The 18,000-nt window shown below is 45.4% G+C and overlaps 1 protein-coding gene across 1 annotated transcript in view; it reads left to right on the top strand.

Moving 5' to 3' along the window:
• Positions 1 to 18,000, top strand: part of LOC135809695 (uncharacterized) — a 93,648-nt gene that overhangs the window by 37,731 nt on the left and 37,917 nt on the right. The window contains exons 16-27 of the mRNA XM_065323108.1: positions 237 to 290; positions 832 to 873; positions 1,410 to 1,475; positions 2,052 to 2,660; positions 3,865 to 4,149; positions 5,235 to 5,398; positions 6,401 to 6,730; positions 7,602 to 7,815; positions 8,730 to 9,024; positions 14,320 to 14,527; positions 14,956 to 15,070; positions 17,357 to 17,522. Coding sequence (XP_065179180.1) covers positions 237 to 290; positions 832 to 873; positions 1,410 to 1,475; positions 2,052 to 2,660; positions 3,865 to 4,149; positions 5,235 to 5,398; positions 6,401 to 6,730; positions 7,602 to 7,815; positions 8,730 to 9,024; positions 14,320 to 14,527; positions 14,956 to 15,070; positions 17,357 to 17,522 — 2,548 coding nt within the window. The remainder of the gene's footprint in view (positions 1 to 236; positions 291 to 831; positions 874 to 1,409; positions 1,476 to 2,051; positions 2,661 to 3,864; positions 4,150 to 5,234; positions 5,399 to 6,400; positions 6,731 to 7,601; positions 7,816 to 8,729; positions 9,025 to 14,319; positions 14,528 to 14,955; positions 15,071 to 17,356; positions 17,523 to 18,000) is intronic.

Raw genomic sequence — 18,000 nt, 5'->3', positions numbered from 1 at the left:
AAGTGTTGTTGACCGGATAAGGATTACTGAGAGCTCAGGGTATGTATAATGCATAGCGATGCTTCCTGCTAAATATTTTGTTATTTGCGAGCCTGGCAAAGCTAACAGAATTGTGTACAGTTCCTTGCCAAAGCCTGATTCAGGATCGTCGAAATAATGGAATTAGGCGTACGATGAACCTAACCTGCGTGCAGTAACGTAGACACATTTTTTTCTCTATGTTGTGCTGGATTCAGTCTGGAAAGGTGTTGAATGCTTCCTTTCAACTCATGGGCACCGACATTGGTCAAGTAAGGAGTCGTTGGTGCTGCTATTTCTGCTGCTGCTGCTTGTTCTCCTGTCTGATGTGTCAGCACTATCCTCTAGCCCTATCTGATGTGTCAGCACTATCCTCTAGCACTATCCTCTAGCACTATCCTCTAGCCCTATCTGGTTTGGTACTGATATCGCTTGCAGCAGACGATGTAATTATGCATTATGTACACACACATCACCCACTGACTGCTGTAATGCTATATGCCAGAACACCAGATTGCTGTGTGTACTGTAACATGGTACAGCAAAACCAGACCCTGTGGCCTGGCGAGCGGTTGGATGTTCTTCAGCTGTAGCATTAATACGAACACTGGCCGGTTCTGTGGCACAGAGGACCAAATTTTTCCGGAGTCTGTATCTCATTGCTTTCAATTGTATTACGGCATGGCAAGTGAAAGGTGGGTTTGATCTGGCATCATAACATCCCTTACAAAGATAACTATTCAGTGTATGTAAATTTTACGGACTTGTGAAACATTAATTTTCTTTCTGCCTTTCTAATTCTCCACTGGTCAGATCAATTTTGGCACTGAACCACTCAATATCATCGAAGCCCAGGTAAGCTGATTATACATTGCCATGCACGGTTATTGCCCACCACAATTATACAAATAGGCAACCTGCTCCTAGTACGAGACGTAGAAGTGAACCGAGTTATTTTATGTAGTTTTAGAGAAGGCAAAAGAAGAGAAATACTCGGACTTCATAAAAATGGGAAAGACAGTGGTCACGCTGACTTTCACTGTAGGTGGATCCGTCTTCAAGTCTTTGAACCCTTCTATTGCACCTGGAGATTGTAGAAATCGTGACAGGCCATTGGCAGCCTAGGCTACTGGATTTGCTTGTTGCAACTATGGATTCTGCATTTCCCTGCAATATTTTAGAGGTTGGCCATGGGTTCTCGAGTGACGAGGAAGAGCAGATTTCCAGGATTCCGGTATGCCACAAATGTCACTAACACTGTTAAATACATGTATGGTGAATCACATGTACATAATAACAAGATGGAAAATGTCAATGAAGATCCAATCACTGTCACTGACTGTCATTGGTTTGTTGTGTGTTTGTTCCCACTACCTTGCCTGCTTGTACAGGATGCAATTGGTCGCCTAACATTTCAAGCTCTGGGTGACAATCCATCGGAATCTTTGTTCTTGAATGTAAGCATCGCTGGTCACAAAAGCTGATAACCCATATCTAATGATTGTTTAGTAGTTTACGTGTCAGTGGGTGAGGACAGAATTGCACGTTGCGTGAAAAATCTGTGAAAAATCAGTGAAAAAGCGGTGACCCCGTCAGGAAAAACAACACGTCATAGTACATTTAAGATCAGCGGGAGGAAAATGACGACTTTCGTGATAAATTTCACCACGTACATGTATACTACACCGTGGAGCTATGCACATTACTGCTTGATGGATGTGTTCAGTGATCAGAATTTCACTACCTTTTTTCTAGCCTCGGATGTTTGCGCAGTGTATGATATTATTTTCTTTGGTAAAAAAAAGTTATATTGAGACAAGTCTTGGCTTATGTTTTTCTAGAACAAAATTGGAAGCGTTCCAATTCTTAGAATAGTGCAATAGTCATGCATCTTTACGCCGTCTACACCAGCGTAGTGGAGCAAATTGAGGATTTTCTGAACCAAACGTTTTCGCTCCCTTCTCATCATGGGCTAATTATAGGGAATAAAGCAAAATAACTAAAATATTTGTGTTTTTTCTTTTTTCTTTTAGGACTTCCAACTTGTTGAAGCGGAAAGTTGCGAAATGAATGCTGCCTCCGATTTTTCCAATGTTCAATCTGGCGATGACTCTGGGGCCAGTGGAAGCGGTGTATTTGATACGGAAATTGCAATCATTCCGGTCAATGATGGCCCTTCTGTAACTCGTCTGGATACACCAGGACCATGCCAAGCTACATTCTTTGAGAACCCGGGCAACAGCGTTCGTGTAGTTCGTACCACTGGCTTTTGGGAACCCAACTCCGAACCTGTGATGGTCAATGATCCTGAAGGGGACGATGTCTCCGTTCTCAAAGCAAAGATAACTGCAAATCTTGATGTAGGAGACAGGCTCAATTTGACAGTGGACTTCATTGATGGAGACCCGACTGTCACTTACAACAAACAAACAGGGGAGCTTATTGTCAACTTTACGACGCCAGTCTCTGCCGATATCATTTCGGCACAATTTGGCCTCTTTTTCAGCAACAACAACCCTGGTCTTGTGATTGACCCACGGGAAATTACAATCAAAGCGTATGACACTTTCGGCGCGGCCGGTGCTGCGCTTGTCCTGACTTTGTGCATCTGCCCATTCAATAACCCGCCCAAGTTACAAGCTGTAAGTTTTGTAGGTGCTAAGTCAAGGGTCATGGAACGGCTTTTTACATTGTGATATTCAGTTGCATTCATCTTGTTCTACCACCAAGGTAGCATATCTTCTGCATTTACTATTGAAGCTGTGTAATGTACAGTGCTTATCCACTCAGTCCTTTATGTACATGGAAAAAAGGCACCCAGTTAAAACTATGGGCAGAAGCGTATCAGCATGCAATACTGTAAAAACAATGCGTGCAATTTCAAAATGTATTTTCCGTCACGTACAGTTGGAAGTACAGTCAACCTCGCAAACGACGACCGTCGACCAGGCATAAGAAAAGTGTGATTATTCGCAGGTTGTCATTATTTGCGAGGTTGATAATAGCAAATCAAGTGGTTACTGCATCTGTGGTAGGGTAGTGGCGTTATTGGCAAGTTGTTGCTATAACCATGGGTATTTTTCTTGAGGCTGGCTACATCCTCAGTATACCCGGTAGTGTATATGCCGTAAAATACGGGTGCCCCCCCCCCCCCCCCCCCCCTCAACGCTGTATTGCTTCCCAGGGGATTGGAATTAGATCCAGGTCGCCAAGCACAGTGCGATGTACAACACGGAATACCAGACTTACGCTCCTAGACTGTGCACAGCATGCGCCAGTGCAGGCATACCTGCACTGGCGCATGCTGTGCACAGAAGCACAGCATGCGGCTCGACACCGTATTTTGACGAGTAGTGAGTTAGAAAATCAACAGCGACAGAAACTAGGGAGGAGGCAGACCAACGGTACTGAACGACACTGTACAACCTGCATTTGACGACTGTTATAATCCTTTTGTTCAGTATAGAAAGTGTGCTAGAATCAGTGGCCGCCTGCCTTGAGGGCGACAATGAACATGCAGTTTGTGTACCAATTACAATGTCTGATCTGCAGACTGGAGACCAACACTATATGTACAGACTGTGACAGGCAATAGGCATACAAAGCGAAAGGCTAATGTCCCGGCAAACTGACAGGTTCCATGCATGTGCAGAGTCTGGTCTGACAGACCACTTGCCCATAGAGCACATGCCTTGCATTGCAGGGTGCAGGGAAGCGGGTTATTACCGACACTGTGCACTTGATTTTTTCATGCACTCACTGCTGGAGGAAGATTAAGCATTCCAAGTCAAACGCAGGTTCCTTTCCTTTCCTTGCTTTCCGTTGCTGAACTGTTGTGTTATCTAGGAGCCAGGAAGCGATACCGCTACTCGACCATACACTTCTGGGAAGTTTGTTGCAGAGCCACCTTTGGCAATTGGTAACAACACGGTTGTCAAAGATCCCGATGATATCAATCTGGTCGGAGTTACCTGTACTTTGTCCGACGCCATCTTCCTGGAGGGCAACATGGAACTCCTGCTCTTCAACACGACCAGAACCAGTGTGACAGTGACTCCGTATGTCAACATCAGCACTTTCACCGCAGTTTACAGGCTGGAGAACGGCGCAAGCGTCGCAGAATACCAGCGGGTGAGTGTTTTAATGGCTATCATACGGCAAAGAAGTGACTTCTTGTTTTGTTTTGTAAGCTGTACAGTTCATTGCTTTGTTGCATGCCTCGAGCACCTGTAAATTCCACCTGATTCCATCCAAATTACCTGTAAATTCCACCTGATTCCATCCAAATTACCTGTAAATTCCACCTGATTCCATCCAAATTACCTGTAAATTCCACCTGATTCCATCCAAATTACCTGTAAATTCCACCTGATTCCATCCAAATTACCTGTAAATTCCACCTGATTCCATCCAAATTACCTGTAAATTCCACCTGATTCCATCCAAATTCCGTCAAGTTACCTAACAATAGTCGCCACCGTGGGCTGACAAGGAGTGACCAATGGAACTGGAGGTTAAATGCCACCCGACCGTAATGGATGACCGTAATGCTTGCGTAACTGCACATGACCCAGGCATCATTTAGTTGTGTACTTTCCCCCACATTACCAACAAAATGAGGCATTAGGATTTTTTCATCTATGACGGAAAAACGATACAATCATGATTTCATCAGAGAAAGGCAGGCATAGTTGGATTGTCTGAGACCATGACTGAGGAACAGAGGATAGCCAGTTCAAGCTCTGCCGTTCTGCAAACCCACATACCCCTGCATATCGGGATATTGTTTCCATAAGTGAAACATGGATTTAGTTAGTTCTGAATCACCCCCCACGACCACCCTACCAATTTACAGCTGCGATGCTTGGCGCTTTGAGGGTTGTGATGTTCCCATGGATGCGGATAAAGTCAGTCAAATTGACTCCTACATAATCCTTGTATTCTGTCATCAGTTGACTTCGAACGCTTCCGGAAGCACTGGTGGACTTTTCTTATTGTTCGCAAACTCCAACGCAGTCACTTGCACATTTTTGAAACCTCACTCCAGCACTCCAACAACGGCTTCTTCACTGCAAATCACATCAATTATGTCCCACCACATTTTTGGGATCCTGGTCCAACATCAGGGTGTAAAAGTGAGCCTTCATAAAAGTACGGATGAAGCACCGAAATACTGATTTTTGCCATGCATGTTTTTGTCTGTGTGTGTCCTGCAGGTGGTTCGTAGTATGAGCTACGAGAATTTACGAATGGAAGTGCCAGGCCAGTTGGATCGATCGGTGAGATGCGTAGGATCTGATGGAACCAGCGAGAGTAGTTTCACAATTACAATACCGATTGTCATCATCCCGGCTGCTCATCTTCAAATGGCAACTCCCGGGTAAGGTCTCTATACATACCGCTTTTTAGTATTACAACTTTGCGATCTTTCCCTTCCACGTAACTGTGCCTATGCCAAAAACGGAATTGTGCGTGCGAGCTTAGTCATGATAGGTGGTACAGTCAGACCTCGCTTATCCGGTCCTCGTTTATCCGGTCCTCGTTTATCCGGATCCCTCGCCATCCGGAAGAAAATCGCTGGTTACCGATGTGCAGCATATGTTATGCATACAACATAACCGGACCTCGCGATCCGCATACCGGTGCATGATTTTGTGTACAAACTGGTTGAAATGTGTACAAAAAGCTTCGTCGTATCCGGTTGCATGTGCCTTGCAGAAGCTAGAATCAGGGAGTTGTACAGGCAAATGAGGTCCTTGACCTGCTGGGTGCATGTGGACAGCACTCAGTTGCATGCACTTGTCATTTTTCTCGCTTGTTTTACATACTGTGCACGCTAGTTGCACTGCATAGGACCCGTCTACATGTATGTACGATGCCACTGCTTTTGACATGCCACATGCATATTATATATCCAGTATGTGTGTTCAGTTATCCGGTTCCCTCGCCTAACCGGATATTTTTCTGGAAAACAGATGTGTGCGGTTATGCGAGGTCTGACTGTACTCGGAAGTCTGTAGTGACCTTGATACGCTGTTGGTATGTATTGCACCACCAAGGAACGAGATAGACATTATCATATTCTAAGAAACCGACAGTATTTCATCAACACCTTTGAATGGACATTGAAAATTCATTGCAAAATGATGAATATGAATGTGTCAAACCAGTTCTATGGGCACTGCAACTTTGCTTCTCTCGTCATAACAGCAAAGTATACCTGCTGCTCTTGCCCTTGATAGTCTAAAGGAGATATTGAAATGAAGTGCACATTAAAATATTTTTTTATTGTCTCCTTCTTCCTCCATATTGTTCTCTGTTGTTATCTCTATATTTTTTTGTAAGTGATTGCTGTTTCTCCGCTTGATTTTTCTATGTGCAGACTGAGACGAGTTACTTTGCGGGATGTTTGTGTGAGTGCTCTCGGCGACAACTACACTGTAAAAGCCGGTGAAACCGACTTTGTCAGGAGCTTCAACATCACTGTGTTTGAACGAAATAGCAGAGAACCTTGCGCAACAGCATGCAACCCTCTCAACAACATTCGACTTGTACTTCCAGGAATGTTTGAGAATGTTGAAATCGAAGGTAATGGAACTAGCAGCATCAGCTTCAGCATTCCTGAAGGCACATTCTTCACACGCCTTGTTGTGCCGGAGGTTGCTGAAATCATGCGCCAGGTCAAGTTGTACAGCGATTTTGTGGCCACCGAGTAAGTTCGTACACATATCCATCAACTAAAATGATGCTCTACTGTAAATCAACTAAATTTTGCTGGCGATTTAATTTCGCTGATTTCGCCGCTTTGTGCCAACCGGCCAAAGTTTATTGCAGGCCAATTTTGTCATGTAGAGACAATTGATGCATAATTGAACCATGGATGCGTGTGAGAGCAACAACTACCCATCGATCTCTTTTTTGAAAACTCCAATCGGGCAAACTTTAATGACTGCCGAAAGTTTCATTTCGAGATCGGCAAAAGTTTCTCACCTGCCAAAAATTGTTGATTTACAGTAAATGATATCTGCTGACATTGCTAGATGTAACAGAACTGTTATCGATGGATAGAACGTATGATGTTTGGCATGTGTTGGCCACTTGTTTGCAGAAAGCTGTCACAATCCTCTTCCATTCCCTTGGAATATAATCTTGTGCAGGGCAATTTCTAGCACCCAGTTTTTTGGAAATAGATGGTAAGAAAGACGAGCCTAGAATCAGAAAAGACAGAGTCATGATACTACCATTGCGTGAGATTCACGGCTATAATACTAGGCCTTGGAGGAGGGTACTGCAACGCTGTCAACGCTCTGCGTGATGATGAACGTTCTCTCTCTCTCTCCCTCCCTCTCTCTCTCTCTCTCTCTCTCTCTCTCTCTCTCTCTCTCTCTCTCTCTCTCTCTCTCTCTCTCTCTATCCATCTATCTCTATCTCTCTCTCTCCATCCTCTCTCTCTCTCTCTCCCTCTCCCTCTCTATCCATCTATCTCTATCTATCTATCAATCTCTGTCTCTCTATCTCTATCTCTCTTCTGATTGTTTAAAATTCTCGAAAATCACTCTTCTTTCTCTGAATCACTGTTACAGGATGCTATCCGTCAGAAGCACACTCTTTGATTGGCCGGTTAATAGAATGAGCGCAGTCGTGATGACAGCAATTGACGCAGCAGTTGTTAACCGGCGGCCCGTTCTTGGTGATGGCAGCATGTGCTTCAACCAGAATGTCAGTGCACCGTACCTGCCAACAGATGACGATTCTCCTGAACCTGTCGAAGTGGACGATATCATCAGCGCTTTGGAGGTATGTTGCCTTCATGTGTGAGTCGTGTGCAGTTAACGGTGACATGCTGGTACGCACGGAGAAGATTTCCGGGCAAACTCCTAGTCTAGTCTGCAATCAGGACGAACAGACTCAACCAACCGTGAAGAACTTGTGAAATGCAAAAGTCCTGTGCACAATGAACAATTCTGCCCTCTGCCGCTTGGATTTATTGTGTGCATATGACTATTGAAGTAGCTCCTTAGAACTACGTAATACCGAACAACAAGTTCATGGCACTCGTTCCTCTGAAGAGGTATGCGTGTAGCTGCTTTATCATACCAGTGTGGTAGATTTTGTGGCACGTGTTTGTTTCGTCTTGGTCGCTGTGCACACGCGTCGTTGGTTGGTGGTGTTGTGCGCATGCGCGAGACTGTGTGAGCTGGTCTTTGGTCTGTCGCCTTGTCAAGATGTAGTCGTTTTCCGTGGTCTTGTTTATTCGTCAATATAAAGAGTGTAAAAAGGCAGTCCAGTGGTGGCGGTTGAGCTGATGCAGTGATGGAGAAGTATTGTTACAATTACAACGCCAGAGTTGTGGCAGAGCAATCCGAGCACCCTGGAAATAACTTGTAAAGAGGAGGGAGGCACATGGATAAGAGTTACGGATATAGACTGTGAACAGCTGTTACTAGATGATAATATTCTCTAGCTATCTAATTGACAACTACGCACCCAACTGACAGAGTACTGACAAAGTACTGACAGAGTACTGACAGAGTACTGAGACTTGAACCACCTAACACTTACCTCCAGTCCACCTCCGATGCACAGATTAGCGGCCTTCCAACCCGGACAGTCCATGGCGAGGGAAAGACCAAAGAGGGGAGGTTAATAAGTGCAACAGAGACGAATATAAGCTAACCTCGTGTCTTTTGTACTGAACTGTCATCTCACAGATAACTGACTTGGATGTGGACAGTGAAGAGGGTGCCACCATCGTCGGTGTATCATTTGAACCAGCCACCGTTGCTGCCATTTTGCAATACCGTCGTGGAGCAATGAGTGCATGGAGGAATGTCCCAAGCACTCTCAATGGAATTGTGGAGCCCGGTGTCGGTGTCCCCATATTGGCTGGATTCCAGCTGCGTGTTCTGCCTTTGCCCAGCGTCGGAAAGGTTTCCGGCTGCGTCCGCTACGCTATTGCAGCTTACGATAACACTACCCGCAACACCTCGGGTCTCTTCCCGGAAGGTATGTATTGGTAGCATGGATGGACATTCTGTTGTTGTACTTAGCAGCACACATTATCATCTCTGCGGACTCAATGCTATATCAAACACTGGTAAAGAAGTAATATTAACCCTTTACCGGCAGCCCCATAATTGAATGCGTCAACGTTGACGCATTCGACAGGCATACAAAACCATGCCTGGCATGACGGGAAGCATCAGCCCACGGGGATTTCCCGTGGCCCTCACACAGCCTAGGTATGATCCTATAGGTAGCTGAAGAGATCCACGCGTGTCCCATTTGATTTCATTGAGAACTGCGCGATCGAAAACTTACGGAAATACACGCGCGCCGACAATGCCGCCCGCCTCCGTCAAAACATCGTCAGGTGCATTTCTCTTGCGCAGTGAGTTCCTTTCGTCCTCGGATGACTTCTCCGACGACGACCTAGCAGTCATTCGCTCTGGGACCGACGAAAAATACTTCGTTCCAGCCGCCGATGCAATCGAATTTCAAATTACGGAGCGGTGCGCACGCCAAGCAAATTCGCACGCAAATATGGGGAGCGCCAGCCGCTGAAGACGATGTCGTCGTGATGTACCTGGAAGAATCTGATGGTGCTTATGGTGGGAAGCCATGGAGAGCGATCCCCGTGTCGACAGTCTCCAAGAGACGGAATTTTAGCCCATCGACTTTCTACGTACTTGAGTGACGGCAGCGCAGCGCGGCGTGCGTGCGACCTTACGGAGCTTTCCGACAGCGATTCTGGGGCGATGCTGCTCTCATTTGCGAGCGAGGCATGGCCACTGAAGTTTGTGATGGCTATGGCGTTTGTTTCCGCTCCGAAGTCGACTTGTTTTGGTAGTATTGTAACGGGCCGCAGTCTCTCTCTCTGAGGCAAATGCAGACGGGTCTCAGTGAACACACTGTTGATAATTATTCTTACTGAACTAAACGGAAGACTACATTGTAAACATTAACTCTGACTCTAACTCTAAACTGACATTACTGAAGGTTCTAACTGGCCCTTCTAACTGGCCTTTCTAACTGACGTTTCTAACTGGCGTATAGAGAATTGTGAACAGCAGCTTTTATAGGCAGACAGCATACATGTACGTGCTGCAATAGCAATGGTCACGGCAAAGCTCAGCAGAGAGAAGAAGAAAGGTCAAAGTAGATGTGTGGGCTACAGTCATTGCACAAGGAATGCCATTTGATTCTATGCAGAAGAAGGAGCTGAATAGCAGTGTGGGCAATGGGCGTAAAAGAGGCGGTTGAAAGTGCAGCAGTATTTCTAAGGTCAATATGAAACATTGAACGCAGTGCAGTGAGACTAGTTACTATCCATGTCATGGATCTGCAAGCACGGTACAGAGTTGCAAGTGCGGGGTACGGGTGCGGTGTAACACGCGTGACCAATACATTGAAAGTGATTCACGCTGCAGCTGTGTGAGTTACTAGCGTGCCAACGCTACACCTTCCTTCTTTAAACAGAATCACGTCCTCGTGATTAGAGTCCGAGTAGCAGAACACGAAGTGACGAACACTGATAGGAGATCATGAAGATACGCAGACTAGACTGGGCGAGTAACATTAGTTGATATAGCCGGACTCCGACAATCGACTGAGATTAGAAGACACTGGAGGCATGCATGGTCGCGTCGGAATAACCTCGACGGAAGAAGATAGGCAGAATGGATGACGTGCATATACAGGTATGTATTCGTGAACAGCCTCGGTTGATATCCGGACGCAATGAGGACAACTGATATTGAAGTACTGGCTGGAGCGCAGCAGCATATCACAGGACTGAGAGGTGGTGCGAACATAATCATTGAACATTATAGGAGATAGCGCATCATACTGGTACAGCGTCAACCGGAATATGGCAAAAGAATATCGGAAATGATAGCCTTTGAGAGTAGACAGAAGAAATGAACTGATAACAAAATCATAAAATAGCATCACTCCAGGTTCACACGATCTCACGGGGTCAAAGGGGGAAAGAACCGTCCTCCAAATGGGACTTGAAAACCACAGCACTCTCGCTGCCAACCCTGGCACAACCTGCCAGCACAATCGCAGTTCAAAACCGAACTGAATACATTTTAAGGGGCATTGTCACACACATCGTCCCAGGTTAGCTAGATAGACCGTGGCTCACCATGATCGGACGCCTACCTAACTAAACTGGATTCACACACTCGCATAAAGGAAGACTGAAGAGAACAGGAAGACTGAAGGAAGACAGGAAAGAAAAGTGCCATATCGGGAATTAGCTTACATTGGACATGGAGCTTGATCAGTAGAGACGCTGTCCGTCATCATTTCGGGCTTGGGGGAGACGTGGCGGGCGAAGGAGTAGCGGCTACTGGCGCATCAGGTTGGGCCATGCTGGTACCGGTTACACCAATAAAACAATTTACCACTGCCATCAATTCTGTAGCGCCGCTGCCATCAATGCAATACAGATACTAGGTGGGTTCGAATCTAGCAATTATAAAATTGTACCACCGCTGCCACCATTTCTGTAACGGGCCGCAGTCTCTCTCTCTGAGGCAAATGCAGACGGGTCTCAGTGAACACACTGTTGATAATTATTCTTACTGAACTAAACGGAAGACTACATTGTAAACATTAACTCTGACTCTAACTCTAAACTGACATTACTGAAGGTTCTAACTGGCCCTTCTAACTGGCCTTTCTAACTGACGTTTCTAACTGGCGTATAGAGAATTGTGAACAGCAGCTTTTATAGGCAGACAGCATACATGTACGTGCTGCAATAGCAATGGTCACGGCAAAGCTCAGCAGAGAGAAGAAGAAAGGTCAAAGTAGATGTGTGGGCTACAGTCATTGCACAAGGAATGCCATTTGATTCTATGCAGAAGAAGGAGCTGAATAGCAGTGTGGGCAATGGGCGTAAAAGAGGCGGTTGAAAGTGCAGCAGTATTTCTAAGGTCAATATGAAACATTGAACGCAGTGCAGTGAGACTAGTTACTATCCATGTCATGGATCTGCAAGCACGGTACAGAGTTGCAAGTGCGGGGTACGGGTGCGGTGTAACACGCGTGACCAATACATTGAAAGTGATTCACGCTGCAGCTGTGTGAGTTACTAGCGTGCCAACGCTACAGTATCATGTCAATGTCGAAACTCTGACGATTTGCATGTGTACAATTTCCGTGTTTAGACGTAGAGGTGCCAATTTAGCAGCGTATGTGTGTGGTATGAGAAAATTAATTTTTCCATGGTCAAGAAGTAGTACTAGACTTCCAATAAAACATAACTTGCACTTACAAAATGTGGCCTCGTTGTGAGTTATTGGTATCGTTCTAAATGTTATGGATTTCATATACAAAAGTAACTTGCCGGTAAAGGGTTAAATTGAAAACGTGGAAACCGTGGGCACGACTTATGCACTAGAGTCCACCAACTAGCCCAGATTATGAACAGCCAGACTTGCACTATTTAGCACAAAACTGACAAGGAGTACTGAGACATTCCGCGGGGCATGGAGTTTGAGCACTGCATACTAGGAACATAACGGAATGCCTCACACCCCCACATATTGATGGATATTGGTGATAGTTACAAAATTGTGCCCCACTGTTTCCATGTTTTTAATTCAATAATTCCTTGACTCACCAACTGAGTAATGAAGTAAGCTCATACAGAAATCATTGTGCACACCTTAGGATCTAGGGAGTCATCGCATCTAGGGATACAATGTGGGCGACTGTGACCCCTACCCGTTATAACTGTTAGTCGCCCTTGGCTTGGAGCAGTGCCGATTCATACACACCTGCATATGACATCGCTTGTCTAGGCCGCTTGGGATCAGCAGGTCAAGGCAAAAATCGCGAGTTGCTTGGACTCCGGATCACTTTCACTGTAGGGATCTCAGCGCGTGCACTACACATGCAGTTCGCGCATGCAGCCAAGCGCGCATCAGAAGTGGCATGCAGAATTCTTACCAAAGACTGGCTATTTTTTTGGCAGAAAATTGAGATCTTGAACGAAGGAGAAATGGCTGAAATTTCCTTGCAAGGAGATGGTGGTTACAGGCTACCTGGATGGGATAATGTTTGGTATGTTGGCCGCCCATGTGTTCTGGAATCGATTTGTAGCTTTCGTTGGAAGGCGCGCACCCGTTTTTGTTCCAAACGACAGGGTTCTTTCCGGGCTGAAAATGGCGACCATGCAGATCGTTGCCACGACCTCTGAGTGAAAATCTCTGGATTTAACTGGGGAAAAGCTCTGGATTTGATGGTAAACCCGACAGAAATACTTGATGTTGGATGTTGAGAGCTGGCAGGAAATTTGACTGAAGCGTTCGTGCTCCACGTGGCGCGAAAGGGGACCACGTTCGTTCTTGTGCATTTCTGCATTTCTGGCATATCGCCGTGCAGATGGGCCGTTGTTGCAGCGACATCACTTGTCAGGTGTGGACAGGATTTGATTTGAGTAGTAGTGTGGAGACGCCGATCTTCTGGCAGCGCATTTTTCAATTATGCTCTGCAATAAACGGCACAAGCTGTGGAAATCGTTATTTGATATTAGCCTATCAGTGTTCCCGAACCTCTAATGACTCTACTGAAGCATTAGCTTGAGTAATCGTTCTGTCCAGTTCTCTCTCTCTCTCTCTCCCTCCCTCCCTCTTTCTCTCTCTCTCTCTCTCTCTCTCTCTCTCTCTCTCTTTCTCTCTCTCTTTCTCTCTCTCTCTCTTTCTCTCTAAAAATGCTCAAACTTCAAAATCAAGGTCGAGCTGCATCGGGGAGTCGTCAAATACCGACTACCTGAGCCTGTTTTTGGCGATCGCCATTTTCTCAGTCTACCATCACCGCGTTGAAAAATCGATTACATCATTGAATGCGCAAAGCCCTGCGCAGTGTCTGCGCTGATATACCTACTTTCAGCCCGGGGTCAAACCGCATGTCCATTTCTGGTGCTAATCTCATGCCGTGTGCCTAGACATTACGACTCCCTATTGTACAGTGACCAAACACATGTTTGGCCGAAAATTTGTTGCAGCCGAAATTTTTGTTTTGCAAGGTTCGGTGTGACTGTGTATAAAGGCGGCAGCAGAACAGGCCGAAAATTCATTTTGATGCGGCCGAAATGGGGTTTAGCCCTGGGAGGCCGGAATTTGAATGGGCCAAAAATTTGTAGACTTTAGTATATATTTGGATTCTACGTGGCTGGCAGAGGCATGTGAGTTTGGTTACTGCCTGATTTGCACGAATTCCTGCATCCATTTTACTCATCATGTTTGTGCTTTTGTCTCGTGTGGCTGATCTGTTCACCTTATCCAGAGTTCCCTTACAGTGAAGACAATATCACTTGCCAAATCTGCTTCGAGTACGAGAACCTTCGACCAGTTAGAGAAAGTGAGACGTTCACGTTGCCAATCGTTTTTGAAGATTCAAATAATCCAGCAAGTAGTGGAGTGCAGGTGGAATCTGGCTCTGGCTCTGGGGATATCACCCTATACAACTTTGCTCAGGATGGCTCTCTCGTGCCGTAAGTGACAGTTGGAGATGAGTTCCACATGAATGGCGCAGGGAATCGTCTCTGTATCTGTATCTGGTGACCTGACGCTGTGAAGGCCATGCCTAATAGTACCTCATTAGCTCGCATCATGATTTGGAAAGGCAATGTCTTTTGATACAGGATTGAAATAGAAGATATGAACCAGTAAATTAGCAGACTGCAGCAAGTTAATCCATTGTGTCATGGCCACAGCCCCACAAGACAGACAAAAGTAGACTCCACAGCACATATAATATCCAGTAGGCTCAGAAGCTTCCCGTGGTAGTTTGGGTCCTTTTTATGCTCATTCATTGCTTGGAAAATATAGCAGGTATTTGGTCAGCAACTATCTGTTATGAATTGATATCCATGGCAAATATAATCATGGCAATGCTGTTTCTTCTTTTGGTGGTTTATAGAGCGATGCCCACGGCGATTTCCATGATTCTGATGAACATCAGCTCTGACCAGGATGACGTCAATCTGGCCATTGCTCTGAGGAATGCTGTGACAAACGGAGTTGGAACCTTCCAGGTAGGAGAACTGTTGATAGTGGAAATGCTGCTGATGTTGACAACTATTGTCAGTCTCTCTCTCTCTTTCTCTCTCTCTCTCTCCCTCCCTCTCCCTCCCTCCCTCTCTCTCTGTCTGTCTGTCTCTCTCTCTCTGTCTCTCTCTGTCTCTCTCTGTCTCTCTCTCTCTCTGTCTCCCTCTCTCTCTCTCTCTCTCTCTCTCTCTCTCTCTCTCTCTCTCTCTCTCTCTCTCTCTCTCTCTCTCTCTCTCTCTCTCTCTCTCTCTCTCTCGCTCTCTCTCTCTCTCTCTCTCTCTCTCTCTCTCTCTCTCTCTCTCTCTCTCTCTCTCTCTCTCTCTCTCTCTCTCTCTCTCTCCCTCTCTCTCTCTCTCTCTCTCTCTCTCTCTCTCTCTCTCTCTCTCTCTCTCTCTCTCTCTCTCTCTCTCGCTCTCTCTCTCTCTTTCTCTCTCTCTCTTTCTCTCTCTTTCTCTCTCTCTTTCACTCACTCTCTCTCTCTCTCTTTAACCCTCTCTCTCTCTCTCTCTCCCCATTTATCTATCCTTTTTCTGGATATGATCAAGGCCAATTCAGCCAGCTCCAGAGAGTGCTGGGTGCAATAGATGTCCGAACTGCACGCAGAAATGCAGGAGACGGGAGGGTTCCTAAACTCTAACTTCAAGTCTCACACACTGAGCAATTAATATACTTGAAGTACAGCTTTGCCCACTACATTGTTTTGAATGGACTCGGATGGAGAGCCAAGGATTAATCTATCAGAACGAAAAAGGATCAAAGAGCTAAAAGTTACGCTACAATGTCCACTAACACCACCAGTTGCTAAACAATCAGCTCATGCGATAACATTGCACGACACTGACCAATGGTACTGACGTTCTACAACTAAATGGCTAACAGCTCTAGCACAGCTTGGATGCGCACTCCTACAGCCTTCGAACTTGGAAGGTTCTAAGTTATAGAAATAAAATAAGGAGGGGAAGGTGAGCGCAACCAAGATGAGCACGAGCTGAAAGTCTCAGCTGTGAAGGACGCTGGCGGATGTTCATGCATGTCGATGACGATACTGGCAAGACCATTGGACAAGTTGGAAGGCTGTAGGAGTGGTGTTAGTGGACATTGTAGCATAACTTTTAGCTCTTTGGTCCTTTTTCTTTCTTATACATTGTTTTGAGCTGGGATATATATGAAGGATTCTATTGTGTCAGTCAGGGCACGTGTGTGAGCTTAATTCTGGGTCAGCACAATAAGGTTTGGCCAAGGAGAACGCTTGTGCTGGACATGAAAACGTCACAACTTGTAAAAGCAACTTTAGCTGTGTGTGATACTGAGGTAGCATAAAGAGGGACAAAACTGTGGCATTGGGTGCAGGCAATTTACCAGAAGTTCGATAGAAAATGGACTAGTTTTTTGTGTCCGCAATTTTACACCAAGAAAGTTGGTCGCTTGGATTGTTGGAACTCGCTCTTATCCTGTTGAATTGACTTGTCCCAAGAGCACACTCTGGATGGCAGCATGATGCAGTCAAGTGAAAGGTCAAATTGGAAGGAAAAGCGTGAGCTCCGATTTTGCAAGCAACCAACTTTTTACTTACTGTATTATCTCTAATAAAAGCACAGTCTCTAATAATAGCACGTCTCTAAAAATAGAACACCTTGGGGCGGCATTCAAAAAATAAAGTGCTCAGTCTCCATTATAAGCACACTGTGCAAATTCATTATCTGTATGGGCAAAACAATCCTGAAATGTGTGTGTCTGACATGAATTTGGCATGGCAACATGCCTCTGAAGTGAAGTTGAAATAATAATGGAACAGTCTCCAATAAAGGAACGTCTCCATTAATAGCACGGGGCGGAGGTACATTGAAAGAATAAAGGACCGTGCTTATATTAGAGATAATACGGTATGGTAATTGCTGAAGTTACTACCATCAATTCGTAATTTTACACCAGCTCGGATACTTAATCGATGTTCACGGCTTTGTCGGCTTTGAGTTTTCGGTACGAAAACGGATCATGCTGTTGGTCCGTCACATGCCATGCATTAAGGGGCTGAGTCCCACCTGCCAGAGTAGCTTACAGGAATTGAGTGAGTTTCACAGTCTGATCATTGTCATTATATGCTCTGATTACAGCTACACCATGGCTTAGTGGTCTAGGATAGCTGACCTAAACAAAATTCCAAAGTTCAAGTTCCGGTAACAGTCAAAGTTTTCTCTTCATACTTTTGTCCCTTTCCAACTCCTTGAATCTGATCACAAATTACCTGTGTGTATGATATTTTCTCTTTCCAGTATTCAAATCCCCCTGGAACAGTCATCAACAACATTCCGAATGACTTGAGTCCCATGGAGTATGTTGTACTTCGCCCGCCTCTCCTAATTCTCTTTGATCCGGAACTTCATGCAAATGGGATAGCAACCATTGAAGCACGTGCCTATGACAACTCTGCTATTCCTGGTAAGCATCCTTAGGAGTTGTCAGTTGTCAGTGAGTTGTTATATTTTTATGTTTGCAGAATGTAGAATGTCAGTCCACTGATATCAAGGTGGGAGGTAATCAGACATCTCTCCCTGTTATTCCTTGTATGAAGCTTGGTTTAGAACTGCATATTAGCAATGCGATCTGTTCGTGCAAGTGTCGTGTTTCCTATGAGTGAAAGGAGAGTCCCAGCTAATGAATTGAGCCAATTACATTGACAAACAGGCGGGCGGGCGGGCAGCCGGCCGGCCGGACAAACAGACATGCAGATACGTAAACACACAGACATAAACAGACAGGCAAAGGTCTGCATGTCTGTAAAGAACAATGTTTTCCACTTCATCTAGATGCCATGCGGGTGTTCTTTGGGCGTTGTTGTAATTTTTGAAACAATCCACCATGGCGTTATACACAGTAACAGTTAAGACAATTACTAGATAAATCCCAGGGCACCAAG

This window comes from Sycon ciliatum, chromosome 2 (genome assembly GCF_964019385.1).
Source record: "Sycon ciliatum chromosome 2, ocSycCili1.1, whole genome shotgun sequence".
Classification (NCBI taxonomy): domain Eukaryota; kingdom Metazoa; phylum Porifera; class Calcarea; order Leucosolenida; family Sycettidae; genus Sycon; species Sycon ciliatum.
This window is presented reverse-complemented; position numbering and strand designations above follow the sequence as displayed.